Source organism: Panthera onca, chromosome C1 (assembly GCF_046562875.1).
Source record: "Panthera onca isolate mPanOnc1 chromosome C1, mPanOnc1 haplotype 2, whole genome shotgun sequence".
NCBI lineage: Eukaryota > Metazoa > Chordata > Mammalia > Carnivora > Felidae > Panthera > Panthera onca.
Window position 1 is genome coordinate 58,507,618 of NC_138346.1, and position 16,792 is coordinate 58,524,409.

Here is a 16,792-nt window from a genome sequence, read left to right on the forward strand (position 1 = left end):
AGCAGGCTCCAGGCTCTGAGCTGTCAGCACAGAGCCCGACACGGGGCTCGAACTCACGGGCCGCGAAACCATGACCTGAGCTGAAGTCAGACGCCCAACCGACTGAGCCACCCAGGTGCCCCTAAACTAAAATTTCTTCTTCAGACTCAGCAATTAACAAGAAATCCATTATCTTGGGTCAGGGATAGAAGAACTTTTGAATTCCAATTTCCCTTCCCTTCTTACATGTTTGCGCGCGCGCACACGCACACACACATACACCCACCCACCCACCCACACACACACACCTTCTACAAACACTTTCATCTCACTTTGGAAGCGATAAAATAAGGATTCAACAAACACTGCTCAGTAATATGCAATTTCAAATCTGTGCCTAACCTGTCACAAGGCACCTCCCCTTTTAGCATAATTTTGGTGGGATTATTTTCTGCGACTTCATAAGAAACGCTATGTAGGGGAGCTGAGAAAGTTTTCAATTCTTAAGGATTCTTATGTATTTTTCAAATTTTACTTCATTTCTAAGATCCAAGATTGCTCCTATGGATATAATTCAGGCACCCTCTGGTGGTCAGTAAAACACAACTAACTCTCCAAAACATTAATTTGAATTATTTAAGCTTAACGGCCAAATTTACAATTTATGCAAATAAGCCTGCATACCTTTTTTTCATCAACAGTCTAAATCTGTCTAAATTTTTGCACTCAAAGCAAATACTGCTTCCATTACTTGTATGAATATGCCTTTGCCGTATGAAAGTGTCATTTATAAGTCACGAAATTCCATGTAAATAGCAGGTATGATATTAATTCAGAAAGATAAAGATTAATTTATCTTCAGAAATATAAAAGCAGGGGACCCATCTGGATTAGGGGAAACATTACTAAAACATTAAAAACCTTAAGGAAAACATTACTAGGAAAACATTAAAAGCAGACCCAACCCACTCTAAACAAATTCACTGTGGAAATAAATACTCTAACTGGCAACATAAATACTGGATGGAGAGAATGTCACACATGGCGATTATTTTAAATAAATAATTTAAACCCTAATTAGTATAACTGAGGCATAAAAAATGTTTCTATCACATTAGCAGAAATATGCTATGTAAGTTTTTCTTCAACAGCAAACTTCTGCACTATTTTGGGAACAGTGCTAACAGCACTGGTATTCCTAGTGTTTAAAGCTGTGTTGACATGATAAAGTGCTATAATTTCAACTTGTTATCGCGAGGCAGAAACCGCCTCATTAATTTCTGCTTCATTCAAAACTAAGGAACAAATCAATGTTTTCCAGCGGGAACAAAGCTAAATGAGCAACAAAAAGAAAACCCCAAACACTTGCAATATGTCATTAGTTTAAAATGTAGAAAAAAATTTTAGACCGTTTCCTAAACTCTGTCTAATCCACAAAATCTACATAAAAATGAGAAACTCTTTGGGGCGCCCGGGTGGCTCAGTCAGTTGAGCATCCAGCTTTGGCTCAGGTCATGAACTGATGGTTTGTGAGTTTGAGCCCGGCATGGGCTCACTGCTCTCAGTGCGGAGCCTGCTTGAGATCTCCTGCCCCACCCCCCTGCCCTTCCCCTGCTTGCACTCTCTCTCTCAAAAATAAATATTTAAATAAAACGAGAAACTGTTTTAGTAAATTTGGCCTGGATTGTTCAGTGCGTACTTTTAATTTTAATCCTATTAAACCTGAAAAGGGGTTTGCTCTGTGTACAATAAATACAATATTGGAGTACCATACTGAGGATGACATCACAGTATTGATATTTTAATAAAATATGACTTCTTTACTGTACTAGGTCTTTATGAAAATGTAACATATGACTCAGACTTACCAGATATATCAGGACTTTAAATGTATTGAATGCATAAATAAGTGACATACTGAATATTCAAATAAAAATACCTTCTGTTTTATCCATAATCCAGTTAATTTAAATATTTTAAAATATCACAGGATGACAGCTAACTAAAAAGGACATTAGAGATAATGTAGCCTCAGCCCTTCATTTTACAAATGAGGAAGAACCAGAAAGAATAAAACATTTGTTTGAAAATCTAACAACTAAGTAACAGCAAACAAATCTGGCCATTCTAGGTGCTTATGTGTTCAGCACAAAATTAAATCTTTCAATGAAAACATAAATGTTTTAAAAGTCATCTCATTCTTCACCCTTTTAAATAAACAATCCAAGGTACCACCCATAATAATCACCCCCAAGGGGTTAACGCCCTTCCTTACATTGAATCTGTGGCCAAAAGGCTATTGCTTTATCTCTCACCAAAAGGTGAGAAAAGCAACACTCCATTCCTCATTAGATAATACAATATTATAAAAATTAATATTATTTTTCAAGACCTGGCACTTTGATCAAATATAGGAAACATTTTGTTATTAGGAAGTCAATCAAAAGGAATCACTTGTGAAAAACTAGAAACATTAGTGACATTTAGCTGTATTCTTTCAAATAGTATCCTAAAAACCTCTCTTGGGAGGGTGTGTGTGTGTGTGTGTGTGTGTGTGTGTGTGTTTGTGTGTTTTGGATATGGGCCCAGACTTGTATAGACAGAGGAAGGGGAGGGTACAATGTCCCCACCTGAGCCTGAGCTCAGTCTATCACTAAGATTCAGCTGTGTTCAGCCACAACTTGTGGGTGCAAAGCTGATCCAGCAGCTCAAGCTTGGCTGTATATTGGGAGTGTGAGTCTGAACACAGGATTGCTAATTTCCCTGGGATGCATCCCCCCCAGGATAAACCCCCAGGGGACAGAGGGACTTACCAGCGAACACTGATGCTCTGGTACCTCCCTAAGAGAGTTTAACAAATAGAAGAGAAAAGCACTTTTCCTCTCAACCTGATTGGACACATAGTTCTGAGTTGAAAAGCATGTGAATAAAGGCCCTTTGAGACAAAATTCAACTTCCCAAACTGTAAGAGACCCAACAATCAAAATGAGGACAAAATACCCCCTTGCCACTCTGCTTCTAATACTAAACAGATTTTTCTTTTTAAATTCAAACCATGTACCGTCTAAATTGGTGGGGGATGGAGAGTGGGGGAGGTGGTCAGGGAGAACACCAGATGCCTCATATTTTCCTATTAGTTCTGCCCCTAAAAGGTATATACACACTTGGGAAAATCTTTTGACCACTGGGCCCTCAAGTTGCCCTCTCTCTAAACCAGGGGAGTTGGGTATCTTTCTGTTTTAAATTCCATGCTTCTATGTGAGAAGTAAAACATTTTAGTTACAAAGTATAACTTTCTGAGATTACAAAGGGTATCTGGGGGTTAACCTAGAGTCCTGGAATAGGCCACAATCCCCCTGAAATTGTGTGAAACAATTTTGGTGAGTCTGTGTGCATACATAAGCATTTTCCAGGAAGAGGGATGTATTTTCATCAGAGCCTTAAAGGGAAATTAAGTCCCCCAGAAGGTTGAAGATCACTGGTTGAGGCAGCAAATGGTGTCTTTAGTTTCTGATTTATCTGATTGCAGAGCAGATCAGCAATCTTTACATGGTTATAAAATCTGTCCCACAAAGCCTTCTTGAGTAGCTCATTTATCTTCATGAGCCGCGTTTGTAATTTTTCATGAGCAGGAAGGCTGCTCAAAATCAAGTCCTTTTCATTAAAGATTTAAAATTGTGGGGATTTCAAGATTTATTTTGATATTCGTGGCTAGAGGAGAACGATTTTACTACCTCAGAAAATTTCAAGCATACAGCATCTTACACATTTGCCTCTTCATGTTGAATTATTTTACTATTTCTTTTTTCTTGAGTTAACTGACATGAAACAAAGGCTTGGCTCCTCCTCAACCGGCTTTTCTTTTTCTCCTGATGCTAGAATCTGCTGTGAAATGATGATGAATTAACTGTGGTTCTATTTGTAGTAGCAATTTTCATTTTTGTAAAGCTTTGATCCTCAAGATACATTAAATAGAAGGTATTTATATAATGTTCTTAAAAGAATTAGTTGAGATTTGAGAGAAGCAGAAAATGACATTAGGGAATCTGAGGAACCGAAAGAGGAAAGATGCACGTAGCAAGAAATGAGAGCCAAAGAGAAAATCTACATGATTAGATACTGAAACAGTATCAGATCTGTAACAGAAACAAGGAAAGGAGAGGCATTTTTCTACACAGGGAACAAACATAGCAACTAGAGAACGCTGAATTTTTGAATACATTAAATGAAAACGGCACCAAAACACCACTACCGAGCTTTTCAAGAACATCTTCTGGCTGATAATCTCAAGGCGTTACACGGCTTTTTGTTAATTAAGGCAAAGACAGAGGCGGGCAGAGAACATCACAGAAAGATGTTGCCAGTGATTATCAGATAAATGCAAAAAGCTCAGGGGAACACTCTTTTGTGGTAAAGAAGAGGTGCCAATCGGTGACAAATGTTGATTTTTCCCGAGGCAATATCAAAGAGGTGTAAAGTAAAAGGAAGAAAATTAGGTTTAAGCATTGGCCTTGTAACATTATTTTAGGCAATTCCAGATGCTTTTTAAACGACCCCTGTTTCCTCAATTACGACAACCTGAGCAGTTCCCCCAGTGGCTCTAAATCCAAGGGGAAAGGAAGGCAACAGCCAGGGTCTCCACCGGACTCCAGGCTCCCTTCCCGAATCCTATAGCTTCAGGTCACGGGCTCCAGACTCTCCGTTAACCCCGAGGGCGCCGGGCGGGAGATTTATCCTCAAACGAACCCGATCCCCGGATGACCCTGGCTGGGGACGTGTATTCAGGGAGCATCCTCCTGCCACTCTTCCTCTTTCGAGTAACAGCTCAGGGTTTCTCCCCTCCGCGCCTCCGCAAATCCCATTCACGAAAAATGCCTGGGATTTCGCCTAAAACGCCCCCCCCCCCCGCCGGGCTCCGGGAGGCCGCCTCCCGCGCGACCCGGGGCGGCTCCTCCGGGCCCGGGCCAGGAGGGGCGCGCGCCCCCGGCCCCCGCGCGCGCCCGTTGCCATGGGAACGCAGCGGGTTCGGCCGCCCGAGGGGCAGACACGAGGAGGCGCAGGGGCAGATCCGGTGGGAGACGCTATCGCAAGATGGCGTCTGCGAGGCCGCGGGATGCGGAGTGAGCGCGCCCCGCCGGGGGCCCCGCGAGGCTGCTCGTCTCCCCGCCGCCGCTGCCGCCGCCGCCGCCGCCGCCACTGCGGCGCCGCCTCTCCGCCTGCCATTGCGCCGCGGCCGAGCCTCCCGCCTCGCAGGTATCGCCGTCCGCGCGCGCGCTCCGCGCAGTGCACAGATGGCAGCGACAAGTGCCGGCTCGCCTGGGGCTAGCGGGTCTGCCCCTGTGCGGGTGCGCCTGACAATAACGCGTAAATAACTTTTTCTTGCAGCGGCCCCCAGCGCCCCGGCCTGCAGCCTCCCCGCGCGCCCGCGCCCCACCACGCCCCTCCGACTCCCCGCTCCCTCCGAGGTGTGAGCGCTTCGGGCCGATGCGGTGATCTCCGGCCGGCCTGGGCGGAGCGCGTGGACTGGCGGGCGGCGGCGAGCACTTGGCGAGCGCCTTTACAATGGCCCTGACCCTGTTTGGTAAGTGCAGCCCTCGGACCGCGCCCCTGCAGGTGGGCCGCGCCCGGGGTGGGGGGGCGGGGGCCCGGGGCGCCCGGGGAGGGGATGCCGCGCGCGGAGTCGGGCGCGGGCCGGGGCGGCGGAGTTGGGGCGCCTGGGGCGCCGGGCTTGCTCCCTCGCGCCTCTCCCATTGTTTCCTCTCCAGGCAGGGCCGATGGGCGTGTGCTCCCCTGGCCAATTCTGGGCTGGGAGTCTCTGAGGTCCTGGGTGTTTTGTCAACGGAGGATTCTTTAAGATGCCAACTTGGGAGAGAAGTTAGCTGGTTGTTTCCAAACCTACGTTTATCAAGTCAGTAAATAAAGATCCTGCAAAGTTTATTTATTTTGAACAAGATGTCTGTGCATCCCAACCTCCCCGGAATTGCCAAATGCACGTATTGAGTCTTATTGGATTTGGGGGGTGATTTTTGGAGTCGGCATATTTCGTTGGAAAGAAGAATAAGTGATGAACTGAATAGTTATTAAAATGGAAAATGTTTGTTCTAACAAATACGGGAGCAGACAGAAGAAAGTTGGTTTCTGGAAGATAAGTGATCTCGGGAGAATAACTTTGAGTATTTTAGGAAAGATGTTATTTCTATGATGTAATTACTGCAACACTATTGTTTCAGTGGTTAAGATTTCAAGGTTTTTTGTTGTTTTTATTTTGTTTTTGATTTTTGTTTTTTACCCTGGAGTGTGTAATGACAATGGGCTGGGAAGAAGGGCTGAAAAGATACATTGTTTCCTATTACAGAAACAGTCTATGGTACACATGTACCTCCCTTTAAGAAAACTCAATATGTGAAAATGTAGATATTCAAAGTAGTATGATATGTACTGATATATATTACTATGAAGCTGATAGCTACAAGGATGGTCTTAGTAAGTTACTCATAATATCAAGTTTCCAGTTACGTTTTAATTGCGTCATTTGATCAAGCACATTGTAGGCATAATATACCACAAATGCTTTTTCCTGTAGATAGACTGAACTAATCTGCTGGAATCAGAAAGTTACATTTATTTAATCATCTTATTTTATAAATTAAATTAGATGCAGGGAGATTATTTTCCAAGGTCACATGGCCCTTTTTTGGGGCAAAACTGAGCCCAGAACACAGTTTGCCAGTCTACACTATGTTTACTTTGCCAAAATACCCACAGTACTAGAAATGACTTTTCTTATTTGGTGTTAGTTCTCTTTAGATGCTTTAAAAAATGTTTCTTCTTTTTCTGAAGGAAAAATCTCACTATTGTTTTCCAATACCTTGCGTCTAATCTGCATCGTTTAGAAGAAGCATTTTTTCTTAAGTATGGACTTTTTTTGTACAAAATTTAAAAATGGTGGAAGGCTTAAGTCATAATTGGTATTTTCTGTCGAAGAAGCATTTCTCTTACACTGTTGTAGCTAATACATAGCAGTAATATTTCCAGAAGTAAATATCCCCTTAAACTGTGTTTTTTTTTTTTTTTTTTTTTTTTTTACTAAATTCATTTTCCTTCCTAAAGAGAGAGTCTGCATTTTCATGGTTTTCAAAGGTAAGGTTTACAAATCAACCACTTTTTGAATGCTTGACATTCTCAGTGAATAAAACTGATAAATTGGGGATAAGCACAGTGAGTGATAAGGTTCTTTTAAAAGGCTTCCTAAGTTATTAAATCTTTACTGAAGTAGAGATGAGGAAAAGAAGGGCACGGATTTGAGTTCTAGAAGCGGATAAACCATTCTCACCCCTCAGAATCAATAAAGTGTCTTTAAAATTTTAAAGTCAACTTGTGCAAAAATAGAACTTAATTTACAAAATCTAATTTGGTGACAGTTTTTAAGGATATTTTCCTGTTACAAAGCAAAGTACACCTGTGTGCGGAGGCTGTTTTCCTGTAATGATAGAGCGGTAGATGTTCTCAAAGGTTCATTGCACACCACTCCTCAGTCATCTCCTCTCTGTTAAAAATGTAGATTCCTTTGGCCACAGAGCCACAGAATCTGCATTTCTAGAAGGGGATTTTAAAAGGATTCCCCTGCGGGGCACCTGGGTGACTCAGTTGGTTGAGCATCCGACTTTGGCTCAGGTCATGATCTCATGGCTGGTGGGCTGGTGGGTTCGAGCCCTGTGTCGGGCTCTGTGCTGACATCTCAGAGCCTGGAGCCTGCTTTGGATTCTGTGTCTCCCTCTCTCTCTGCCCCTCCCCCGCTCATGCTCTGTCTCTCTCTCTCTCTCTTTCTCTGTCAAAAATAAATGTTAAAAAAAAAGGGATTCCCTTTTCTGCTGGTCTCAAGTTTGAGAGCTATTGTATTAAAGATAAATACGAGATTTTCTCAAATTTGCCCAATTCAAAATAGCCTTGGTATAAAGAGCAGTCCCCAACAGTTAGAAGAAATGCATTTTTATTAAAAAAAAAATTTTTTTTTTAAATTTTTAATGTTCATTTATTTTTGGGTGAGAGAGAGAGCGAGAGAGAGCATGAGAGGCGGAGGGGCAGAGAGAGAAGGAGACACAGAATCCAAAGCAGGCTCCAGGCTCCGAGCTGTCAGCACAGAGCCTGATGCAGGGCTCGAACCCACAGAGTGCAAGATCGTGACCTGAGCCGATGTCAGAGGCCCAACTGACTGAACCACCCAGGCGCCCCTAAAAAAATTTTTTTAATGTTTATTTATTTTTGAGAGAGAGAGAGAGAGAGAGAGTGCAAGCCAGGGAGGGGCAGAGAGAGAGGGAGACACAGAATCTGAAACTGGCCTCAGGCTTTGAGCTGTCAGCATGGAGCTGACACGCGTCTCAAACCCACAAACCTCGAGATCATGACCTGAGCCAAAGCTGGACACTTAACCAATTGAGCCACCCAGGTGCCCCAAAATGGATTTTATTTCGGAAGTTACAGTTGACCCTTGAACAACATGACCCTTGAACAACAACATTAGGGGTGCTGATTCCCCACATAGTCCAAGATCCTCGTGTTAACCTTTCATTCCCCCAAAATGCAACTACTAATAGTCTGTTGTTGAACAGAAGCCTTACTGATAACAGAAGCAGTTGATTAACATGTATTTTCTATGTTATGTGTATTATATACACTATACTCTTACAATAAAGTAAGCAAACGTTATTAAGAAAGTCACAAGGAAGAGAAAATACATTTATAAGTACGGTACTAGTTTTATTGAGAAAAATCCTTATATAAGTGAACCCATACAGTTCATATCTATTGTTCAAGAGTCACCTGTCCTACTTTTTAGCTAGTTTAGTCAGAAGTACCTCCTGTCCCTTTGTATTTACTCTTAATAACCAACTTATAGCAGAGGAGCAATGAGGTATTAAAGTTCTGTGAGACAATAGTGAGGAGAAGATAGGAACAAGAAACTGGACGAACGTAACTAAACAGTCATCAAAGTCAGAGCTCAGTAGGTTTCTACGAAAGCCCTAACCACTGCCAGGATCCCATCTTGTGCATCTTGGGTGTGTTAGTTGGTAAGGTGAGTGTCTTATGTCAGCTTGGGCTCCTGGAGAGAAATGTCATAAACTGTGTGGCTTACACCCCAGACATTTATTTCCTGAAGTTTTAGAGGCTGGGAATTCTAAGACCAGCATGTCTGTAGGAAAGGTCTCTGGTCTTTTCTGCGGGCACTAAACTCCTCTGGAGAACTGCATCCTCGTGGCATCATCTAACGTAATAACTCCCCAGAGGCCTCGTTTCCACAAATACTGTCACCTCGGGGGTTACGGCTTCAACGTAGGAATTTATTGGAAGACACAGTTCAGTGCTTAGCAGCCAGCAATAGAGTCTAGTTTTTTTTTCTGTTTTGCTTTATGTTTTACATTTCCATTCAGGTTTTTTTTTAATCATTGTAAAGAATATTCTTTTTATGGGACATTAGTTAGCTTCATTTTAAAAAATGAGAGCCACTAAAATGACCCAATACAGTTTTCCATTTATATACGTTTAGCATATAGTATGTTGTAGCAACTCAGAATACCTGTCAAATTAAGCTGAAGTGTAAAAACTGTCGTATCTCTTATAGTCACTATTAATCACCTTTGCTGTTTGAAAGGATATTTTTGTGCAAATTTCTGTTTTATCTGTGACAAAAGAACCAGACCCCAATCCTTCCTGATTTTGTGGCTCATTTGGGAGTTGAAAATGTGCATTTTTGGGAGTTCAGGAATTTGTTAGCATTTTTCTCCCCTTGTAGATGACTAGACCTCTCAATCATCAGCATCAATACAAATAAGTTTTAAATCCTCAAATCCTAAAAATAATCCAAATATAATTCATGCTTTGCTCACTCACCTTGCTCATTTGTCCAACATACCTCTATAGCACGTTCAAGAGACATGACTCTGTCTCATTAGAGCTTACGTTCCAGAACTGTAGTGTAAGCTCCGGACTACTTATCTCCAGTAGGATTCGTTAGAACTTCCCTGACTGGGAAGCACATGTTCTCCAATTATTGCTGGGCCAAGAGGAAATTCTCAGATCATCTAATTTAGGACTTTCTAGCTGGTCTACCTCACAGAACTCCCTGACTGGCCACACCAGTAAAACCCTATTTGACAGAGCTGGGTGAAAAAGCATCCTGCCAGGTTATCCTTTGGTGGGAATGTCTGTCATTTATAGCTAAACGGGGCTGTGGTTTACAGCTCAAATGCTAGGAACTCAGTGACAGTCCAGCTGGGCTGGCTAAACCCTGAATAACTCTCTTCCCTGTGTAGAATTAGCTTTGGCATTGCTCCCCTCCCCTTTCTTTTTTCTTTCTTCTTTCATTACCTGTCACTGTCATCACTGCCGTAGATCACTCCTAATACTTAGGATTTCACTGTAATTTCTGACCTTTCCACAGACTTTTATACTGTCATAGAAACCTTTTTATTATGCTGCCGGGCACACCTGCCTTTGGGCCTCTTTGTAGAGATCCTTTGAGCAGTTAAATGGTAATGGTGTATTCTTTGTGATGCGGTTAGGAAAATTTTGATTTTCTGTGACTGCCCTGACGTTAAAATTGGTTTTTAAAAAGACAAATCCACTCTGCATCTTCAGTATGATTTATTTGACCAAAAGCCAATTTTGTAGGCATCTCCACTTGAATACACTCTATGCTAAACATTTTTATTTTTCGGACATTGCTCATCAAAGAATATGAGAGGGAGTTACCTAAGCAGCAGTGGTGAGATCAGGTCATGATCTCATGGTCATGAGATCGAGACCCCTCTTGGGCTCCGTGCTGACCGTGGAGACTGCTTAAGATTCTCTTTCTCTCACTCTCTCACTCCCACTCTGATTCTCCTTCCTCTTCTCCCTCTCCCTCTGCCACTCTCCCTGCTCATGCTCACTCTCTCTCTCTAAAGAAAAATCACCATCCTTATTTAAATGCTTGTGCATGTTCTCTTGCTGGTATCAAAAACTTAATATTTCACCTTTAAAATTTTTCTCTTGATGTGTGGTGACTTGGTATAATGCAAGAGAGATAAAAGAATTATAGTTGCTGTAACTCTGATAGTTACCATATGTGTACAATGTGAAAGGATTGTTGGTGATGCTGTCTTTTGAGTGACATTTGTCCCTGCAAGTAACAGTCCTATAAGCAGCCTGATCTTTGAAGATAGAGTGATATGTATAATTGTAAAACTTTGACGTATTTGTCAAGAAGAGTTGCAGTTTCTTTTAGATCAGTATTTGTCCACTTTTTAAAAAAACATCACCCTTCACAAGAAGTTTTAGGCATTTTTTTCTTAATTGTTTTCTTCGTGAAACTTTAAAAGCAGAGGTACACGGTTTCTTTACACAGTGTATGTATATCTGCCTTACGCACAAAGAGTAAGGTTTTTGATCCCCCAAAGCTAATTTTTTCTCCCTTGAAAACAAAGGTTACCTTCAATGAGAATACATGTTTTAGACTAATCTAAAGCAATCATAAGAGAAATAGGCAGAAAAATACTGTTTGGTCATACTTTGTGTGGCATATAATAATAGTTCTGAAGGGGGGCGCCTGGGTGGCTCAGTTGGTTAAGCGTCCGACTTCGGCTCAGGTCATGATCTCACGATCTGTGAGTTCGAGCCCCGCGTCGGGCTCTGTGCTGACAGCTCAGAGCCTGGAGCCTGCTTCACATTCTGTGTCTCCCTCTCTCTCTGCCCCTCCCCTGTTCATACTCTATCTCTCTCTGTCTCAAAAATAAATAAACGTTAAAAAAATTAAAAAAAAATAATAATAGTTCTGAAGGAATGATGTTAGTAAAAGAAGTTATACATTTTTCATTGGATTGGGTTCACCCTAAGAATTAAGTAAACTTAATTTACTATCATCTTGAGAGCAGCCATAAAAAAGGTTTAGGGAAATCTTTATTAGGGAAACCCCAGGCTGGGTTTTGTGTAGCTTTTGTCCAAGTCCCTCTAGTAATAATATCCTTTGATAGAGATATTTGATGTTTTCTCAGTCTTATATAAAATATCAGTAACAGCACCTTTAAAAAACTTCATTTTTTTGTCCACCATATATAAATGAAATCACTGAACTTTCTTTGCAAACCCAACTCAAGACAGGTCCCTGAGCCTGGCCTTATGACCGAATTACCAGCCATAAATCATTCTTACATAGAAAATGATTCTTAAAAGCTTTGATTTTTATTTATTAATATAGTCTTACTATCCTTAAAAAAACAAAATAGGGAGAAATTAAGAAACAATGGTGTGACTGTGTTTTACACTGAAAAGTCATATAGAATTAAAAAAAAACCTGTCTAATAAAATAGAGTTATAAATATACTTTCTTAATTTGGCTCCTTATTTCTAAAAACCATAATGAATGCTTTGTGAATATACTAAAAACCACTGCCTTGTGTATGTTAAAGGGTGAATTTTATGGTATGTGAATTCTATCTCAGTGAAGCTGTTATTAATTTAAAAATTACCTGGAGTAAGGAGGCCAGATTGAATAGAAGAAAGGTTTATTTAAACTAAAAAACAGAAATTACTATTTTTAAAATAATGGTTTTATATCCAGGAATGTTTTAGAAGTGTTCATGTTTTTAGACAGTTTTTTTTTCTTTCATTCTCCAAGAATCAAAAAACAAAATCAAAAATTGATAGCTTAAAAATGCCTGTGCCTGTTTTGAATAGTTGTTTTAAATTTAGAAAAGTAAGCACTTCTTGGAAAGGATGCCAGCAGTTGGGGGATCTGTGGGAGAAGGGAAGGTCAGTCAGGCCCCTGTGTGGCTGGCTGCCCTGGCAGGGGGCCACCTCTTTGTGTTTCCTCTGGCCACACTAAAGGTTATCCTCTCCACTCTGATTTTTACCTTTGAATTTCTTTGGACCATGTATATTTCATGGTGTAAAACAAGTAGAAGAGAAGATGTAGTCCAAGAAACATCTCCCTGCACGAATAGATTTTCATGACCACAAACATTTCAAAAACTGAGCAACCGTTCCTCTTCTTTAAACTGCTAATCACATCTAATTTCCCATTTGTGCCATTAGCACTTGTCTTCAGCCCTTACGGTATATTCTTTCTTTTAAATAGATCTATGTATGTATATATGTATTTACGTATGTACGTGAGTATGTATGTAGGCAGATTCCATGCCCGATGTGAGGCTTGAACTCACGACCCTGAGATTAAGAGTCGTATGTTCTACCGACTGAGCCAGCCAGGTGCCCCTCTATCTTCACCTTTTATATAGAACTTTGTTATCATTTTTTAGCTCCTTAATGCCGTGAAATGACTTCGTGAGAAGTGATTTCAGGATTTGAAGTAGCTTGTGCTAGGTAGGACAGACAGTGGGTAAGTGGTGTAGGCGTTCATTTAAGGGGTATGTAAATATCTGCCTGACTGAAATGTTTCCTCTGCAGTCCTTCCTTGATGAATGAATTTTACACCATTTGACTTCAGTTAAAGCATGGATTCTTAGCCTGTTAATTATGAGGAAGAACATGCTGGATATAGATACGTGTCTTCATATAGCATGAAAGAATGATTTTAATTTATGAACTAAAGATCTTAAAGTACTCAGGGCAAGCATTTTGACTGAGGGAGCTGTGCTGTCAGAGAAAAGAAAGTGGTGGCCTTTATGTAGAGGGTGAGGCATGACTAAGAAGGGGGGAGTGTAATAAACAGAACAGTGTAAAAGCCTAGGGCATTTGGGATTAGGGGCAAGAAAGGATAGGACCGTAGAGTGAGAGAAGGGAGTAGGAACAAGAGCTGTACTATTTCAGAATTTTTCTGAGGGTAGCTCTGAGGCTTGGGATGTGTTTTCTTATTTTGTGATTTGTTTACTCATCTGTTCAGTGAATTGAGGGCCTAAATGTGCCAGGTATGTATTCAGTTCCTAGTCTCAGGAAGCTTTGGCTCGCAGTGGAGGCGGACGGACAATAAAAAAATGGATGGTGTGCCCGGTGCCTAGTGCTGTGGAGAAGTACAGAGCCGAGTGAGGAGATGGGGCTGGCTGTCCAGCAACATGTCCGGGAAAGCCTCACGACCAAGGTGGATTTTGAGCAGAGATTCGAGAACCGCAAGGGGATGAGTCATGTGAAGTGGGGGCATCACCTCGTGAAACAGGCTTTGAGGCAGGGGTGTGCTCACTTGACGATTTTGAGGAACAGAACGAAGGGCAATGTGGCTGGAGCGGAGTAAGCTAAGGGAAAGCAGTGGGAGATGAGACAGAGCTGTCCCTGGGGAGTGGAGGAGCGTTGGGCTCTCAGATTATGCAGGGCCTTACAAGCCGTGATAAAGATCAGGTTTTACTCTTGTGAGATGGGTACTTCCGTAGTGCGTGGAGTAGAGGAAAGTGCTCAGATTTGGGTGTAAAAGAGTTGTGGTTAATACAGTGTCAGCTGTACGTTCTGGTCTCATTTTCCTTATATATAAACAGGCGAGTAATTCCCTCCTTCCGTTTGTGCAGAAATAAATGAGATCGTGTGTGTGAGGTTCTTCACACGGTGGTGAAGACAGACAGTAGCTGATGTCAGTATCACTGTTATTGTTGATGTTAACAAAGATCCACAAGAGAAAGATCCACTTGAGAAAGTGGCTCTACAATATTTCCGTTTATGGGTGTTGCTAAATGTGCCATTTTGTACTTTGAGGATGCTCTGGTGGAGACCCAGTTCGGGGATATACGTTGAACAACCAGATGGACTTGTAATAGTGCTGGACGCTTGATACTTCCTATTGTACTCTGAAACTGTGAAAAGTACACTGACCAGTGCTGCTGCTTTGGGGAGTAATCCAGACTATAGTCAGATCTAGCCCCTGCCCTTTTAGCACTTAAAACATATCAGGGATTGTAAGCTCAATGTCTGCTATGTCATAGGTACTCAGTCCAGGTTTACTGAGTGAATAAATGAACGAATGAAGAATTCCTAGCGGGCCGTCACTCTCTATACTTATCCTGTGAGCAACCTTGAATCAGTTTAAACGTTTGCTTTCATTTATCTTTTTTTCTAACTTTATTATTTTGGGTTATTCTTGTGTTAGAGTCCAGAATTGGAAATTTAAACCTGTCTCTTAGAATTTGGTTAGTCTAGGGGCGCCTGGGTGGCTTTCGCTGGTCAAGTGTCTGACTTCGGCTCAGGTCATGATCTCACAGTTCATGAGTTCGAGCCCCATATTGGGCTCTGCGCTGTCAGCTTGGATGCCTCTGTCTCCCCCTCTCTTTGCCCCTCCCTTGCTCATGTGCCTGCGTGCTCTCACTCTCTCAAAAATAAGTAAACATTAAACAAATTAAAAGGATTTGGTTAGTCTAACAATTTACTTCCCTACTTCTGCAGTGGGTCCCCATCACCGTTAAGATTAAGCCCAAATTCCCTAGTTTGCATATTGGGCTGTTAGGATAGGACCCTGGCTTACCTGTCTGGTCTCATCTCTTACTGTCTCCTCTGTAAGAGGATGTGCTTCAGCCATCTTGAACTTCTTGAAGTTTCCAGAAAGGATTATACTCGGTGTGCCTTTGGCACAGTCATTTCCCAGGCCCTTCTTTGCACTCACATATCTCTACACATCTTGCAAAACTCAGTTTGAATAGGCTTCTCTTCTAAGTAGTCTGCTGCTGTGAGTTAGTTACACCTTTTCTGCATCCATTGTACCCTGTGCACATCTCTGTCCTACCACTTATTATGTGGTGACATAGTGGTTGGTAGACATATTCTCTTGTCTTTCCTTTTAGATGAAGTTCCATAATGGGAAAGTTGTAGCTTTCTTCTTTGTATCCTCAACAGCCGCCACAGTGTCTGATGCATCCCAGCTACTCAATAAATACTCGAATGAATGTTGGATATTACAGTAGGCTACTGTGTTTCTTAAATTTGGGAATTAAGTTCAGGGCCCAAATCCATATGATGCACACCCTCTCTTTATTTTTTTGTTCATTTGTTAATTTTTTTAATACAGTAAAGGTGCTATTATGTCATCTCTTGGTTCCATAGTCTAATATGGATTTCCCAACTGGAAGCTTACAAGGGCTTGAATAAAATGGAAATCTCCCTGGGAGCAGATTCTTTGAGGTTTAACTATAGTATTACTAACCATCAGCAGATGTTTCTAAATTATTTGGCATAATTAGATAACAGATTCCACTTCATTAAACTATTGTTCCTTTTCATTTCAGTGGTACAAAGGAATTGCACATAAATTAGCTTGGTTTGTTCACGTTTTACCCTCACGGAAGGGAACATAATCAAATTGAATAGGAATTCAGTATGAAAATGGCTAACTTAACCTTTTAGAGGTCTGAAAATAAAAACAATATAGTCTTTCTCCCATAATAGTAAATCTGTGTCCTACATGAGCTACAGATTTAAATGTGCTACAGATTTAAACATTCATATTTCTGAATGCATAAAAGAAAATTTCATTTGTTATTTATTAATACCTCTCATTGTTCCAGAAAGAAATGAGGTGATTTACAAATATATATATGTATGTATATATATAAAATGCGAGAGGACTGAAAATAATCAGCATGGGAATTTGTTTTTCTCCGTCTTGTCTCATTAGTTTCCTCCTCTCCCCTGGCTCGTTCCCCTTACATTAGAGCCATGCTTTCCTGGTCAGGGTGAGAAAGCCTTTCCTCAGCTTTGGAACCCTGTTAGGTACCAGCCTGAGTTACTAGTGTTCCATTTCTTGGCAGAAGTTTATTGAAAGAGCATTCTGTATGTCCCACCTCCTCTTCTTGGGTGGCTGTTTACTCATTAACCCTGTCTACACCATCTCTTCCTAGACAGTGTT

General features: G+C 41.4%; 1 protein-coding gene across 1 annotated transcript in view; it reads left to right on the top strand.

The window, feature by feature from the left end:
- The first annotated feature begins 5,105 nt into the window (after positions 1 to 5,105).
- The window catches only part of CHN1 (chimerin 1), a 203,131-nt gene continuing 191,444 nt past the window's right edge, over positions 5,106 to 16,792 (top strand). The window contains exons 1-2 of the mRNA XM_060621788.3: positions 5,106 to 5,232; positions 5,365 to 5,560. Of these exons, the coding sequence (XP_060477771.1) occupies positions 5,542 to 5,560 (19 nt within the window). The 5' untranslated portion in view covers positions 5,106 to 5,232; positions 5,365 to 5,541. The remainder of the gene's footprint in view (positions 5,233 to 5,364; positions 5,561 to 16,792) is intronic.